We start from the raw sequence: 17,721 nt of genomic DNA on the forward strand, positions 1-17,721 counted from the left end.
AAAACGTGTAATTTTATGTTCTGTATATTTTATCTTGTAGTTTTGCAGTGACTCCTTTAGTAAAGATCCCTAGCATTGAGTTGCCGCTGCTATTTTCCATTTGATTAGAGTTCCATTCGTAGACGTATCTAGGAGTTTTACTCATGAAATTGGTTCCACCCATTGTAGATCAAAACATAATTGCTTGATTCCTTTGTCTCTTCCTAATTATGTTGGTAGTTAATCTAACAAGTTAGGCTTTCAGTTCAGCTCCTGAAGTCCTGACCAATGGGAGAGCTCGCTTGGCTGCCTCATGGCACAGAGAACAATGTTCCTAATTGGACAGTTTTCAGTTGGGCAAAGTTAACAATGAAATAAGAGTTTTACAATAATACTTGCAGATTTTAAGTCTGATGATTATATTAAATAAAAATGAAGTAAAAATTACAGACTTGTATTTTTTAGTTCCCATGAATCATAAGGCCTTCCCTGACAGCCTAGAAGGCCCTGAAGGTTTCCCACTGAATAAATTCATGCAGTACTTCTTCAGTAAAGTTTTATTGAAGTTGAGAGGTATATTACACTACGTCTGCTTTTGGGAATCTTAGTAATAGTTATTGACCATGGCTTTAACTCCTTAAGAGGCCTTTTATAACCTAAGAACAGCTCAACCAGTTTGCACTGAAGTGCCTGTAGTTACTGAATAATAGGCTTAGTGTGTAATAAGCCTGGGAGTTTAAGGGGTTAACATAATTTATCATAAGTATTGATTATTCAAACCACATGTCAGATGATAACTACAAATAATCCTAGGCTTCGTTGAAAAGAGGCTTGATAAGCTTTAAATGAAAATATTGACAGACAAAATCCATATTTATAATACCGTTAATTGCATTTTCTGTATTATAGGTGTTTTCCTAAACACTTACTGCCCAGATAACTATCTTTTTAAATCAAACTTTTCTCAAATGTTTTCACAATACTGCATATTGAAATCTTTATTGACCCAAAAGTGTTTTTTTCTTTATCTTCTTCTTCTTATTATAAGTATTATATGGTTACCACAAAAGAGAAGAGGAAAAACAATGAATTAAAAACAAGTCATGGTAAAAAGCATACAGTAGTCTGCTAGGACTGAACTGCCCCACATCACTGTGCTTCACATATCAGGTGATTCTGTAATCATTATTAGTCTGTGTGCTGCTCATAAATGATCACAGGCAATTGAGGGCTGTGTCTGCCCCTTTTCTCTCTTCTGCTCACTATTGCATTGTTCCAGCACCATCAAAGCATGTGATAATGTACCACCAGCCTATTTAGATGGACAGACAGAGAAAGAGAAAGAGAGAGAGCCTTTGTCAGCAAGGACAAGCTCTCAGATTTCTGTCTCTCATCTGCTGCTGCTGCCACTTACTTCAGCCAGGCAAACCTCAGCTAGACCCCTTAATGTGCATCACTTTGTGTAGAGGCTGATGGTCCTCTGGGAACCTTATGTGTGTGTGTGTGTGTGTGTGTGTGTGTGTGTGTGTGTTTTCATACAATTTCAGGACAAAGATGTCCTGCCTTTGTAGGAAACACAGACAAAATCAGAAAATAAAAAAATGTCTGAATTAACATATTGCTCCTGACATTGTGAAAAGCTTTTTACCAAAGCTGCATTGTATTTTTTTTTTGTGCTAAACTTTAGAATTAGGATTAAGTTTAGGATCTTACTAATACATATAGGCCTATATAATACATAGAAAACATTTTATTATCATATATTTATAGTTCAAAAATCAGGGACCAGTCTTTATTTATTTAATTTGCAGTCAAAACAGCCATTGTGCAAGTTGCTCATTTTTCAGCATTTTCAAAAAGGAAACAGAAACAGCTAAATATATATCACATTTCTCAGCATTTATTGTGTCCACTTGTTGCCTTTATTACAGCGCCCATTGTTTTCAGGAGACTCACTTTCAGTTTTTCAGAAGAAATCTGCAGGGATATTTTTCCACACCTCCAAAGTTCAGTCTCAGAAGTTGGTTGCACTTTAAGATTTTGAGGTCTGGGCTCTAATCTAATCTCCTCAGAAATATCTCCTGAAAAATAATTCTAGGTAGTTTCATATGACCCCATGTCCTGTCTTTGTACAAAAACCTGTGTGTGTGTGTGTGGCAGCTGTGTTGCCAGGCTAATGCAAATGCTACATGACTCATTACAGTGGAACAAAACATAATCTGAATCAGAGCTCAAGAATTCCCGCATGAAGTTTTATGCGTAAGAAAATAAGTCATCTTGTCCTTTTCTAACGTGCTGTTATTAAATATGAGATATTATATCATATTATATCATATTACATAACATCATGCACAGATTAACCTTACGCACCCACCTCATGTAAAAAAGAACATGCTTTCAGAGTAAAGGGGGGGCGGGGGGAAGCTTGTTAAGTAACAAGGAAAAAAAACTTTGCAGGCCCCACATTTCAAAATCATTTTGATAAACTTGACAGTAATCCATTCTGGCAGAGTGTTGTAAAGCAAAAAATAGCACTCAAAGAAATTGTATTTTTTTTAGATTTTTAGATTAGTCACTATTTTACCATTAGCAACATTACATGTAGAACTTAAAAGGCACATGTAGGTTCACTGGTTGTTCTGGATAGTAAATAAAATGGCTATATTTGTGTTGTAGACATTTAAACACCTGGTTCCCATCAGCACTGTAAAGAAAGCAGAAGTCAAGAAGTTTCTCTACAATGAACCGCTTCAGAGATGCAAAGTTTTGTCACGAACATGATCATATTTTAATCAAGCTAAACATTCAAGCACTAGCTTAAAATGCTAAAACTAAGCTAACTTTAAAACATCCTGTGAAAAATTAAGGAACAGAGAGTGGTGTTGGGCAACTATGTTGGGTAACAGTCACAGTCCAAACTGCTGTAAAACAAATTACGCTTTCATCGCATAGCATAAATAAAGCATACACTGCACTCATATGTATTTTTTAAGCTACATAATGGTCCAGAAGGAATGCTGAAATTATTGATGAAATGATGATACAGCATAAAGTACAACATTTTGAAGGTGCACGAGGTCAAATTCTTCTGTAATTTTCTAGAAACCACCATTGTTCTTGCTAGTATAGGCTAATCATGAGTCTTGAAGGGGAACTTTGGCTTAAAACTAGAGATTGATATGTTATTTGTCATGTTATGCAGAATTAAGTAGCATAGCATTGTCTCCTTCAGCCTCATCAGTTTTAACAGAATTTAACAGAAGTAATGTTAGCTATCTGGCTTCCTTCTGCATCTAACGGAAAAAAAATCCAGTCATAGTTTTTCCTCCTACTTTCCAGATACAGTATCAGAAGGTTTTTCTAGTCCGTAAACCAGAAAATCTCACTCTGAAGGCTAATTCGGAAGGCTGAAGGCTGTGAAGGCTACTTAAGGCTACTTAACTCCCTAACAGGTCATGGACCTGACATGGAGGCCAACATTTTACACACTTCTATAACCTAAGAATAGCTCAATAATACTGAATAACACCGAATAATACTGAATAATTCTTAATAATAAGGCTTTGTATGCAATAAGCCATGGATTTTAAGGGGTTAAGCACCACTATGGGAGGTGAGTCGGCATGTTTAGAACAGATATAGTAATTGTAATAGAAATGTAAACTGAGGAATGACAACTGACATCATTTAATAACTCATTTACTGTTTATAAGAGGTGATCTATCAAATACAAGAATAAAAATTCTGGAAAACTCTTTCTTAGTGTAAGATTGAGTGCATAGCACCTGATGCCAATATCGCACACATGCTGAGCACTTGCCAAGTGGCAGGCGGTCCATTTGCCAAGCCTTTACTCTGCAGATTGGCGATATTCTTGCTGAGTGTGGGCTTATTCCTGACAAAGAGCATAGCTTGAAGCAATGTTCTTGTTTCTTGAGATAACAGTTGTTTATGTGCTCCTGAACCCACTGGGCCAGGGTCAGCTGCACAGAGCAATGATAAGGTAAGGTCACAGAGGCCACACAAGCAATTCCCAACATACCCAGCAGAAACTGGAAGCAATACACTGAGCTTTTAGGACCACTTTTCCTTTCTTGCTCACTTTCTGTCATTCTGTATTTCCCTCTGTTCTTTCTTCGTGATAAAAAACATACATAAAAAACACAGGATACATTTGGGAATGAATGACCAATGTCAAAATGTTTGAACCTTTTTTCTTTTACTTTAAACTACACTAAAGAATATAACATTAGGACTAAGCTGACTTTTGGAAATGTTGTTATGATTTTGCCTACTAAATTACTAAGTAAGAAGCTTAGGTGTTGATTTGCAGTCAGAAATTATTTAGTGTCAGTTACTAGGACTAATTGGCAGAACTGGTATTGTTTATGAAGCACCTCACATGAATGTTTTGTCTTATTTTTGTTCATTATCATATTGAAGTTAATGTAAATAGAGAATGGTACATCCTGTACAGGAAACAAACTTAAATATGGCACTTAGCTGCAAATGTTAGTGCACAACATTTTCTGATTATTTGAAGTTTAACATATTGGAAAAAATAAAGCATAAAAAGCGCCATAACTTTTGCACGGGCCATATTTTATGTCTTATTGTTTTTTCCAATATGTTGATGTGATGTAAATGTGCATGTAAATGTGTGGAAGTGTGTTCTCTGTAGAGGATGTCTTATCTGAAGAGCCTTCCAACAGGAATGGATTACTGGATCTGTACTGACTGGATCAATGGGGCCAGTGCCCAGGGGCCCTGGGCCTGGTGTGGACTACCAGCCTTGGTAGGCTTCTGACTGCCAGGGGCCTTGGGGTACCTCCAACTGCCAGGAGCCTTGGTGGATCTCTGACTGACAGTGACCTTGGTGGGCCTCTCACTGCCAGGGGCCTTGGGGTACCTCTGACTGCCAGGAGCCTTGGTGGGCCTCTGACTACCAGAGGCCTTGGTGGACCTCTGACTGCCAGGAGCCTTGGTGGGCCTCTGACTGCCAGGAGACTTGGTGGGCCTCTGAATGCCAAGGGCTTTGATGGGCCACTGACTGGCAGAGGCCTTGGTGGGCTTCTTACTGCAAGGATCCTTGGTGAGCCTCTTACTGCCAGGGGTTTTGAGGGGCCACTGACTCGCAGAGGCCTTTGACAGCCAGGGGCCTCTCACCACAAAGCCTGAGAAGCCTCAAATACTCCCTCTGCAGATATAAACGTTATATATGTGCAAATGACTTAATGTATTAAATAAACTAAGAAACATCATCTATTCACATCTACATTATTATTGACAGGATGACTTTTGGGATGTTGTAGACAGTGGTCTCAGCGATTACTCTTCCATGCATGTAGGACTACTTCTGTTTTTACATAATGATTCACGTTGGCTTAGAAGAATTAAAAAAAAAAAATCTTTGATTTTAAATGTCTTTTGACATACAAATCTGATATAAAAAAGCCCAAATTGTTATGATGCAGACACAATGTAGTGTTGCGCAGTAATGGGGCAAGATGTCTTTGTTTTAAAAACAAAAAAGAAACAAAGTGCAGATAAACAGATGTAAACTGTTGCTTCTTGCCTTTCAGGCCTTGTTGAGTTTTTATTTGTTTTGTTTTATTTCCTTTTCAATGATTTTCTTTGATCAATCCCTGCCTTTATAAATTAGATGTGAGAGTAAAGAACCTTTTTAAAGTTTAAAGAAGCTTCACATGATGAAAAGAGTCTTTATTAATTAAAGGGATCTTCCCTCTGGATCCATACATCCAAGCCACCATACAGGAACCTTTATTTTTAAGTGTTGCTACAGACAAGTTAGGGTAAAATAACAGACCATGAGATCTTGACCTGAGAGCTTGACCTGGAACAGTACATGGGTTTGTGGTTGAAGACAAGAAACTCTCAGTATAATTGCCTCTCTAGGGAAGCCTTCAGCTGACCAAAGTGCATGACCACAGGTGTGGACATCTCACCTGCAGAAAGTGGGATCAAACCATGCATTTTCTCTTTTTCTGTAAAGGAACTTACGAGGTACACCTGAAAACTAAAGGCCTTTTCAGAACCTTGGACAGTGACAAACCAAACCTTACTCAGCGTAGGAGTATCAGTCTAGGATCAGATTCATCTCTTATTTGGTATAACTTTACAGACAGGAACAGATGCTGGATCAGGACTCCTACCCTAAGAAGTTTCAGGAATATGGCTCAAAAATGGAGCTGCATTCAAGTTGTGGCTGCATCTGACATAAACTAAAAGAGTGGACCACAAAGGCAATGACTTTTTTTCTTGATGGTTAAATCATCTTACCATCGAATCGCCTGCTTCATAATATAGCTCAAAGAGCAGCACTGCTCAAGGGACCCAGTGCACATTCACTTTCCTGTCTGCTGCGTAAATTAGCACAGCCACATACGCTAACTATTAAATACAGCATCATCAGACTCTCATAACTGATTAGTAACTGCTCTGGTGGGAGATATTCACTATAAAGCATAATTGATGCTTTATTAATGATGGCTGACTGATGATAGCTGACTGTCTTACTTTCCATAAGTCAGAAGGGTGGCCATGATTCTTTCCTGGATGGCACTGGCGGCCCCTTGGCTACGCCTCTGCATAGAGTTGAGCTGTCTTCTCACTGTGAAAGGATGGGCAGGAGATCTGAAGTGAGAGCGAGGCTTGATTTTCTCCTGCCTCTCAAAGATGAAAGCTTTAAGTGCTGTTTATCTGATGGGGACAGTGTTGGTGGCCCACCAGGTCTTGGACAGTTTTTAAAAGTCTCATCTTTCTTGATTGTTTGATCATTTTTTGAACTACAGATTTGTTTATCTTATATCTAACTATGACTTTTGCACAGTACTGTGTATATCTCATCATGCACAAAACAGAAATGATGCACTTGAGACAGGCCCTTTGAGACTGGCTTGCTGGTAAGTGACCTGTAGCAGTTCAATTAAAAAAAAGCTGCAGAAAATGACCAACTGTAAATGGCATACGTACACTGTTTGTTGACCATTAAAAGCAGAAGCGAAAGAAAGCGAAGCCACCAATGGCGAACATCTACTTTGAGCTATTTAAAGAAAGCCAGGCATCCGCTGCACTCAACAGCAGCAGAAAAGAGCAGCTCTTGAGAGGTAGAAGCATGCATGTATTCATGATTACAGCTCTGGCCTACTTACAAATGAATGCACAGAGGTTCCTGCTAACTCCACACGCGCGCTCTCTCCCTCTCGGAGGAACATGGTTGTTGGTGGAAGTGCAGAGGATGGAAGGAAAAATGGAGTGTTGTTGTGCCTTAGACAGGGGTGGGGTGTTTGTAAAGAGCTTTGTTGCTGTCCAAGGTGCTGAAATGGCTGTGAGTTCAGCTGGACATAGGTTCATCCATTGATTATTCAAAAATTCTGTGCAATTTAATGGTTGAGATGTAAAGAAAGTCATTCAGAGCAGTTTGGTGTTAAATGCTTTGTTCTAGAGAAACTTTCAGAGTCAGAATTGTTCACAGTGGTGGTGATGGGAACCAGACGACCAACTTTAAAAGCTCCCTCACAGAAAGTTATTACATGAAGTGGTTAGATAATCGCTTCTTGAATTCTCAGACATTATTTTATGATATTTTGGGCTTAAAATGTATTTTAATCTGTTTATGGCAGAGGGGTACGTGCAGGCAAAATAGTCCCCAAAGAAAACGTATTATTTTCGGATTTATGACTATTTTACCATCATCAGCATCAAATATGAAAACTCAGAAGACACATGTAGGTTCACTTGTGGTTTTGGATAGTAAGTAAAATGGCTATATGTGTGTTGTAGACATGGCAACCTCTGGTTCCTACCACCACCGCTGTAAAGAAATCAGTCTGTAAGCTTCTCTACAATGAACCACTTCACATCAAACCACTCTGAATGACTCTGTTTACATCTCAATAACTGAATTATTCAGAAATTTTGAGAAAATCCCATTTAAGCTGCTGCTGCAGGACAGGGCAGGACAAGGCCACTGACTATGCTCACAGCACAACTGGAAACTCAAATCTACCACCGAGTCCACCAAGGCACTAATACAGAATTCCAATTACAAGCTCTGTGCTCTAGGAGTAGCAATCCAGCCCCGTCCACACGCGTACTCCTTTAAGATGATGTAATTCTTTATAAGCCATTATGCTACTCTCCCCTCCAAACCGCTGAGGCAACATCAGCTGAGGCGTTTTTTTCTCTCGCTCTTTTTTTTCCAGGCACCACCCTGATCGGGAAGGGGCTCGGTGCGCAGTCTCGAGCTCTCCACCTCCACTCCTCTCTTTCCGAGAAAGAAAGGGGGAACGAGCCGTGATGGAAAGCTGGGAGTCGCTCGGATCGTTGGCTTACGCGACTAGCGCGCCGTGCTGGACCATGCTGACCATCACTGATAAGTAATACGCGACTCCTCTCTCTCCTCCAACTTCCATCGCGGATTCTGCTCTTTTGCTCGCCTGTCGTCAGAAGTTGGATACGCGTCGAGGGCTTCAACTTCAGAAGTTGTTGGGGGGACTTTTTTCCTCGCTCGGTGAGGGGAGAGGGTGGAGAGTGAGACACACAATCTCTGCTCGGGCGTGATTTCTGTTCGGACAGCCAGCCGTCCATCTCCGCTCTGGTTTCAGTGAGGAAGCGTGTTGGCCGTAGTTCAGCACGGATATACCGGCTGTACTGTGGAGGTGAGGCAGCTCCAAACTCAGCGCTTCAGAGCTTTCTGCTTCCCGGGAAGCGCTCGATACCCACCCACTTATTTGATAGGGGAAGGGAAGGAGGGGGGAAACTTTTTCTCCCGTTTGAGCGCGCATAGGTGGCTGTCCTGAAGCCCCTTCCCCACCCCCATGACCGAAACGATGGCTCTGAGCGGGAACTGCAGGACTCAGCCCGCGGCCAAAGAGCAGGGCTCCGTCCAGAACAGCTTCCCGGATGTGATCGAGCTGAACGTCGGCGGGCAGGTGTACTATACCCGGCACGCCACGCTCGCCAACAACCCCGGCTCGCTGCTGGGCAAACTGTTCTCGCCCAAGAGCAACGCGTCCAACGACCTCGCCCGAGACCCCAAGGGCCGCTACTTCATCGACCGCGACGGCTTCCTCTTCAGGTACGTGCTGGACTACCTCAGGGACAAGCAGGTGGTCCTGCCCGACCACTTCCCCGAGAAGGGCCGCCTGAGGAAGGAGGCCGAGTACTTCCAGCTGCCCGACCTGGTCAAGCTGCTGACGCCCGAGGAGCCCAAGCCCAGCCCGGAGGAGTGCCTGCACAGCGACTACGAGGACGGCTCACAGGGCAGTGACCAGCGCGCCTGCCCGCCCCCCTCGCTCGTTCCCGCCGACAGGAGGAGCGGCTTCATCACGGTGGGCTACCGGGGCTCGTGCACCGCGGGCAGGGAGAGCCAGACGGACGCCCGCTTCAGGCGCGTGCCCCGCATCATGATCTGCGGCAGGATCGCCCTGGCCAAGGAGGTCTTCGGCGAGACCCTGAACGAGAGCCGGGACCCAGACAGGACGCCCGAGCGCTACACGTCCCGCTTCTACCTGAAGTTCAAGCACCTGGAGCGCTCCTTCGACATGCTCTCCGAGTGCGGCTTCCAGATGGTGGCGTGCAACTCGTCCGTCACGGCCTCGTTCGTCAACCAGCACACCGACGACAAGACGTGGTCGAGCTACACGGAGTACGTCTTTTACCGTAAGTAGCGTCTTTACATTATTTGGACAGTTTCACTCCTGGAAGTGCTGCTCGGATTTGGGGAAACTGCATTCCCTCCGCTGACCACCAGAGGGGGCGCTTGGTTTGTGGTCCCATACGGAAATCTGCTATATAACAAAATGCATACATTTATCATACAGGGTCAGGCACATATTTAAAATATAGATCGTACATATGTCTGATAGTTGAATACAGTTGTTATGTTATTTTTTCACTTTTAAATCTCAATTATTTAAGTGTGTCAGGAATATTTTCATTCATTTCATGTTTTAATGCTTTTACTGCATAGCTTATAATGTGCAAGCATGTAGAGTTTAGTTTATGTAGCTGTTATACTAAGGTTCACTTCATTAGAAAGTATGTGGAAGAAACAGAGATGTATAAAAGCCTTATATTATATAACATACACTAGCATATGAGTAGTATATGCCATCCATATATGAATTACCTTTACTATCATATATTGTTTGTGTGTGTTGATATATGGCTGAAATATTTGTCCCATTTTTGAAAATGGCCAATTTCAAATAAGTTAGCATAAATGCCACACGTATTTCTATATGTGACACATTTAAGTTGGATTTAAGGAAAATTCTTATATACTAATATATGTCATATATTTAAATCCATTTATTCCAATATATATCAGATTTCTGTATGGAATGGGCCTCGTACCCATGAGGCATGGACTACTACATGTTTTCAACACCATTTTCTTCATTTTTACATGAGCTGAAGTCTTACAGTGGATGGCATGGTGTTTTTAACTTTTTTTCAGACAATATTCTTGGTCCTACTAAATGTGGAAACACATGACGCAGAGCGACTAATGGTGTCACATCCGCTCTTTAGTGCTCTGTGGTTTCATAGCAGCAGTAGGACTATTTAAAGACACACATATCAAGCACCTGGAGAACACATAATAAACAGCCCTTTTCTACATGTATTACATGGGCAGAGCCAAGTTATACTGTGGACTATTGCATTACTTTTGAAAAACTACAAGCACTTTGGGGCAGTTTCTTGAGGGCTACAACTGCTTTGAGGTTGTTTTCCTTTTTTAACCTATTAGCTGGTGAATGTAGAAGGAAGGCAGGTAGCTAATATTACCTGCTACGACGCAAAATATCTTATTACAGCTGTTTAACTACATTAATTGTCTTCAAAACATGTTTATAATGAAGAGAATGGATCCATCAACGAATAGAAATGACTCATCAGATGAAGTGGACAAGCTAAAAGCTAAAGCAATGTAGCTAACTTGCTATCTAGATACTTTACCTCAGTTTGGCTTCTTTTCTGTGGATGAAAGGGTAAATACTTGTCTCTGGCACCCGTTTTGTACTAAAAAACCATAGAAAGACTCTTTTCTTTTTGTTTTTCTTCCACAACTGAGGTACGAGTTCCATTACTTCTAGCTTTGTTGTATTTATTAGCCTATAGCTTAGTAGCTAGGCTAGTAGGAAGGGTGGGCTGACACTACAGGGATTCCCAATGGTTGTACCTTGTAGTAAGAGAACACTGGCAAAAGAAAACTTGAATATAATATAAAATGGTAAATTCTCTCAAAATGATGAGGCTTAGTGAAACAGTGCTGTGCTACAGAATAATACCTAACACAACAAACATATTAAACTCTTTTTTTTTAAGTTATGTTGCTGCCCTTTGAAAGCACACAGGCTGACAGACGCCATGACTTCACAAAAACTATATAGAGAAAAATCTTCTCATGTTCATAGCCATTTTAGCCCCTTTACACAGCTGATAATGTCCTAGCTCTGACTCTCACACAAGACACTTGAAAATTCTTTACATAAAGCTTTTAACTCTCTCTCTCTGAGACAAGCCTGCCCTCCACTCTGAATCGCAGTCAGCCATCTCGCTGAAGTGGCAAAGGATGATGGCTTTTTGTAATGGCTCTCATAATATTTTATGGCGCAACAAAGCACCACCCTCTAATGCGCTGCTTGGCCCCACCACGAGGTAAAATGGAAGAAGCTCATAATGGGACCTATAGTGGGCCCATTAAAGAAATTACGGCTGTCATCCACCAGAGGGTTTTTACGTTTCATGTGATGAGGCCTGTTCCGCAGACATTTTAGCAGCATAATTTGCAATCCTAGATGCTGGACGATCTCCAGTGATTGGCGATGCCTTATGTTTTTACAAGTATTTGATTGTATCTGATTAATGTGTAGGAAACAGTGACATCTCCACTCACCTTTTTTCTAGCGCTTAAAGAACAATTCAACAGAATTTTCAAAATGTCTGCATAATTAATCCCTCATGGCCAGGGCCCACTGGTGGGCCCAAAGTTTTATTACACTCCACTATAACCTATAAAAAAAGCTCAACCAGTTTACATTGAAGTCCCTGTAGTTCCTGAATAATAAGTCTTGTATGTAATAAGCCTGGTATTTTAAGGGGATAAATTGTTGAAATGTAAAGAAAGTCATTCAGAGTGTTTTGTCTGTTCTAGTGAAACCTACTGAATCAGAATTGTTCACAGTGGTCGTGATGGGAACCAGACATTTACAAGATTTCAATGCCTCTAAAAGCAACATCACAGAAAGAGTATTACATGAAATAGATACAATTGTGCTGCCTGATGCCTGAGGCATCGTTTTATGATAACTTTTTTCAAACACATTCATGGTGCATGCAGGGCAACGCAAGGCAAAACAGTCCCCAAAGAAAACCTTTATTAACCTTTATCGACGTTCCATTTAAAAACTCAGAAGACACATGTAGGTTCACTGGTCATTTTGGATAGTGAATAAAATGGCTGTATTGGGTTTGTAAACATTGTGACCCCTGGTTCCTGTCACCACCATTGTAAATGAATTTGAGTAATTTCAGTAAATGTCTCTACAGTTAAATATCCAATCTCAAACCACTCTGAGTGACTTTGATTACAAATCAAAAGTTGAATTATATAGAAATTTAGAAAGTGGAATTCTCTTCTAGATGAATGCACCTAGTGTGGTTTGTACCAAAGTTTACCTGCATATACAATTTTCAATGACCTTCCACTTACATAGAAATAGTCCAGAAACATTCTGTGAGCAGAACTATACTGTAGTGCTGCAAACAGTCAAGCCACCCTGCCATGTCTTCTATTCATTATTTATAAGGTATAAGCATTTCAATGAAGTTGTATTAATATGGTGCACCACAGTATGTCTGTAACCTTGAACACAGTCTGTACTTATCAATAAATGACTCAGGAAAGTTTGTGGGAGTTGTTGAAGTTAGTGTGCTGTGCCATCGGCTTTGCTGCCAGGCTGCCGCTTTCGCCCCCCCCTGGCAGGGGTGCACCAGTTGCTTTTTCAAGGCTTCACTGCTCCGCTGCGGTGGCTGCCCAGGGTGCATTCCCTGGCAGGCAAATTTATTTACCAATTTGTCGCATGGTTAGAGTGACTGACAATCAATCATTGGCTGTGACAGGCCGAGGACTTGCCGCTGCGTCTGGCGCCGCTGCCCTCGAGCGCGTCATTGGCTGTTTCCAAGGCAGGGTAACCTTTTCTCACCCTCCAGGAAAACAATCCTTCTCTTTTTCCTTCTTCCTAGCCTTGGTGTCAATATCAGCTCAATCTGGGGAAACAGGGAGACGCTTTGAGACACTTTCAAAGATATCACACTGTCCACTATATTAGCTATACAGGTACTGGTATTGATTTCTAGGTTTAGCAGCACTAATCGATAAAGAACTTAAGTTAATGTAATTTGCTGGGACTGTTTTGAAAGTACTGTGAAACTAAATAGCAATTTTCCTTTCTGGACAATATGTGTAAGGTTCCCTTTTGGTGTAACTTTAAAGGGACACTCGGGCCAAGATGATCTGTTGTAAACATGCTTACTCACCTCCTACAGTACCACAGTAGTATCTAGAGTGAGATTTGCCAGTTTAAAGACTAGGATGTCCCCCTTCTGAGGATGTTCACCATATGACAAACAGTACCTGACCATCATACCTATATGAGCTTGTTGGACCTTTCGAAAACTGTGGGTATTAATATGGAGTTAACCCCCCTCCTCTGTGGCTCCCCTCTTCTGGGGAGGCTTTCCACAAGAGTTTGGAGTGGATCTTTGGGAATTTGTGCTCATTCAGTCAAAAAAACATTTGTGAGGTCAGACACTGATGTTGGATGAGAAGGCCTGACTTGCACTTCATCCTAAAGCTATTCAGTGGGGTTGAGGTCAGGACTCTGTATAACTCTTTATTGACCTCACTTTTTGCACAGGCGCACAGTCATGCTGGAGCAGGAAAGGGTCTCCCCCAAACTGTCGCCACAAAGGTGGAGGCATATATGTCTAATATAACTTTGTATGCTGTAGCATTAACATCAGCCTTTACTGAAACTAAGGGGTCTATCCCAAACCCTGAAAAACAGCCCCAGACCATTATCCCTCATCCACCAAACTTTACTGCTGGCACTATGCATTCTGGTAGGTGGCGTTCTCCTGGCATCAACCAAACCCAGATTTGTCCATCAGCCTGGCACATTTGTGGCAAAAATCTGTGGAGATTGCACTGCCTTTTGCTTGATTTTATCTGTTGGCAATAGGTTTGGCTGAAACACCTGAACTCAGTAATTAGGGGGGTTGTCTGCATACTTTTGGTCATATAGTGTATCTTGAAGGTGGGAGGGACTTTTGAAAAACTACAGATACTTGAGAAAAGCCTGTTTGAAAAGTTTTTTTTAGCTGGCTTATACAGAAGGAAGCCAGATAGCTAACGTTACTGCTAGGAAGCCGAATATCATGTCTGTATTTATTAGCCTCCACATCAGTGGTTACGCTAGCAGACACTCTTTTTTGTAAGGGACTTCCGAAACTTTACCAAATGTTAGCCGGTACATGACTAGCAAACACAGCTTTGAACAGAACACACATCAAATCATAACATTTTACATTAAAACACAAAAACATTTACTTCATTGCAGAAAATACATGTTTTGTTAGCTGACGTAGCAGACCTGGCGGTTGGTGCTTTCCTCCGAGCGCGTTCGGCTGTCCAATGACGTTATGTGAGCGGCAGTTCGAAAAGAAGCGGTGGTTGGCTTCACAGGTCTCGGAGGAAGCCTGTGTTAGCCTTCATCCTCCTGGCGTTGATAGCATCGTATGATTGGGGGAGTTCTAACTAGCGGGTGGAATTGGAGACGACTAAATTGGGGAGAAAAATCGGGTAAAAGTTAAAAAAAAATAAAAATAAGGGACAGCATTTTTGAATAACCTGTTTTATTAACTTAATGTTAAAAGAAATTAAAAACATCCTTTTAAAAGCAACAGAACCACCTCTCAACAGACAACACCTTATAATATATATGATGTTTTTGTATATATTTAGCTTATTACTATCTCAATTACTGTGTTGGGTTTAAATAGACCATAATATAATCCTTGTAAATATCTAAGATCTGAATACTTAACTGTGTTTCTAAATAGGTTTTTTCTTTCTTTTTTTGTGGGACAGCAGGGTGAAAAGTTTGTAACAGGTCCTATCTTAGTATGCCTGGCCATAGCAGCACCGCTAAAGAGAAGAGGGCAGAACATGGCAGGGAGCAGGGAACGTGTGGCGTGACAGGGACAGGGTGGTTAAAAAAAGCCTGGACGGACAGCGTGGTGTGGTCCTGTTTAAACTAATTTGCCCAGTGAGGGGATGAGCCATGACAGCTCGGATGCTCCTCTTGTTAGGTGCAGCTGCTCCCCAGTTCAGTCCATCAGGGGACCTGCCACTGAATCCAGCATCTGCATTATTCACAACCGCAGAGAACGAGAGAGTGTGTGTGTGTGAGAGTGGGAGAGAAAGAGAGAGAGAAAGATTACATTAAGTTCAAATGCTGTGCTAACAACGCTATATTACATTTAGTTCTGGGAAGATGCTGGAAAAATCAGGCTAGTTAACCCATTTGTTTTGTAGGCTCGTCTTTATTTGCTTTAACTGACAGCGCTGTTCATTTAATGAAAGCTAGCGCAGTGGCATGTCGCTTATGTAGACAGTGCGGGTGAATGCTGAGGGTGTGTTCTTTTTATCTCCAGACATGTGATGTTATGTGAGTAGATAATGCAGAATTTCAAAGCGAGTACATGGGCAGACTGGTCAAAGACAAGGTAACGTGACTACAGTCCAGCTGGGCAGAGAGAGTAAGATAGAGAAAATAGTGAGATATTTTGGTTTATGAAGTAAATGACACTGTATTGACATAAAAATGCTTTAAACCAAGGTGATAGACATTTATAGCAAGCTTCATTCCCATATAATTAAACAAGGCAGAGGCCTAGTTAATAACATATCAGTTCTATGGTGGAATCTGAAGCCCTCATCAACAAAGTGATAATTTTTATATATATTTTCCTGTACCCCTTTAGTTTGAGGGCACCTTTATCTTTTACAGAACTGTCAAAGACTATGGTGATCTTGAAGGTGAATTCTGTTAATTTTTCCTGATTTCTGCATAAAAAGTGGCTAAGATGTAAACAAAGTCATTCAGAGTGGTTTGATGTGAAATGCTCTGTTCTAGATTACCTTGTGAAGTTATTCACAGTGGTGGTGATAGGAACCAGAGTTTGACCTCTTAAAATCCCAGGTCTTACTACATACTAAGGCTTATTATTCAGTAACTACAGGGACGTCAGTGCAAACTGGTTGAGCTATTCTTAGGTTATCAAAGTATAGAAGAAACGTTGGGCCAGCCTGGATAGTAAATAAAGTAGCTGTATATGTGTTGAAGACATCACAAGCTCTTGTTCCTTTCACCACCACTGTAAAGTAATACAAATTAATAAGTTTCTTTGCAGGGTCCCGTTTTACACCAAACCATTCCGAACGGCTTTGTTTGCATCTCAACCATTGAATTATGCAGAACAATTGGAAAATTGGTGGAATTCCCATTTAGGGAATTCCAGGCCTCCACCTTATAATTCCTTATAGTGGTCTTATAAATGGAACAAATGCCCATCATTTTAGTTTGAGGCCTGTAGAAAGTCATTTACTTGATAAAAGATTTTGTTGTCTTACAAATACTGACGAAAGCTGTAAATACTCAAGCATTACTTAAATATTCTACACAGTGCTTATGCATGTGTCATGAAGTCCCTGGGTAGGTAGCCCTCCATTAAAAAGTTACCAAGATTTTAATTAATAAGCAACTTAACCACTTACTCACTCATCATCTAAGCTGCGGGTGCTGGAGCCTATCCCAGCACTCATTGGACGGAAGGCTGGAAACACACATCGCCAATCCATCACAGGGCAGACAGCAACTTAACCAGTACAATTAAAGAAAAATCTAACTAGTATAGTGTAAAACAAGGTTCTAAGGTGCCAAAAGGATTCTTTGAAGCGGTTCCACAGAACAATAACCTTTGGTTCCTTAAAGAGCATTTTGATTAAGATTTAAGATCCGGCATTTCTTTAACCTAATCTCTGCCTGCATCACCTGAAACATACCTTCGTTTACCATGGACAATTGTAAATTCTTTTCACTGTTCTTTTGCTGAGTACTACCCCAAAGAACCCCTTGGTTCCATTTTTTTAGAATGTACTAGATCCTTCTCTATAGATCAGTAGAGGCATTTCCATCTGTTCCACCACAGTTTTTATTGCCATGCTTTTAAAAGTTGCAACGTGTCTGAACTTGGCCTTAAAGAAAGCCTAGAGAGAGGAGCAAAGAGGATGCATAGAAAAAGGCATTGAGAAGGATGCAGGAGAGAGAGAGAAAGAGAGAAAGAGAGAGAGAGACAGAGTGGAGAACCAAAAATACCATGACGAAATGTCTTTAAAGGAAATAAATGGACAGAGTTGCTGCCCACAGAGGTGTCCTCTGAACAATGTTAAGACCATATCTCAAGGCACCTGGAGTGGAGTCTTTCATAAAGACAACTCCGTTAGTGCTATTGAAATGTCACTCCAGGAACATTACAGTGAATGATTTTCAGGCATCAGACGCTCTGGGTATTTCATGATTGTAACTTTGCCATTTATTGTTTACCATGACAACACATACAATACATATTCATCTTCAATCCAGTGTG

The 17,721-nt window shown here is 41.2% G+C and overlaps 1 protein-coding gene across 1 annotated transcript in view; it reads left to right on the forward strand.

The window, feature by feature from the left end:
* Window positions 1-8,819: 8,819 nt before the first annotated feature.
* The window catches only part of kctd16b (potassium channel tetramerization domain containing 16b), a 65,405-nt gene continuing 56,503 nt past the window's right edge, over window positions 8,820-17,721 (forward strand). The window contains exon 1 of the mRNA XM_036588447.1: window positions 8,820-9,663. Within this exon, the coding sequence (XP_036444340.1) occupies window positions 8,820-9,663 (844 nt within the window). The remainder of the gene's footprint in view (window positions 9,664-17,721) is intronic.

The sequence above is a fragment of the Colossoma macropomum genome, unplaced genomic scaffold (genome assembly GCF_904425465.1).
Source record: "Colossoma macropomum unplaced genomic scaffold, Colossoma_macropomum, whole genome shotgun sequence".
Classification (NCBI taxonomy): Eukaryota; Metazoa; Chordata; class Actinopteri; order Characiformes; family Serrasalmidae; genus Colossoma; species Colossoma macropomum.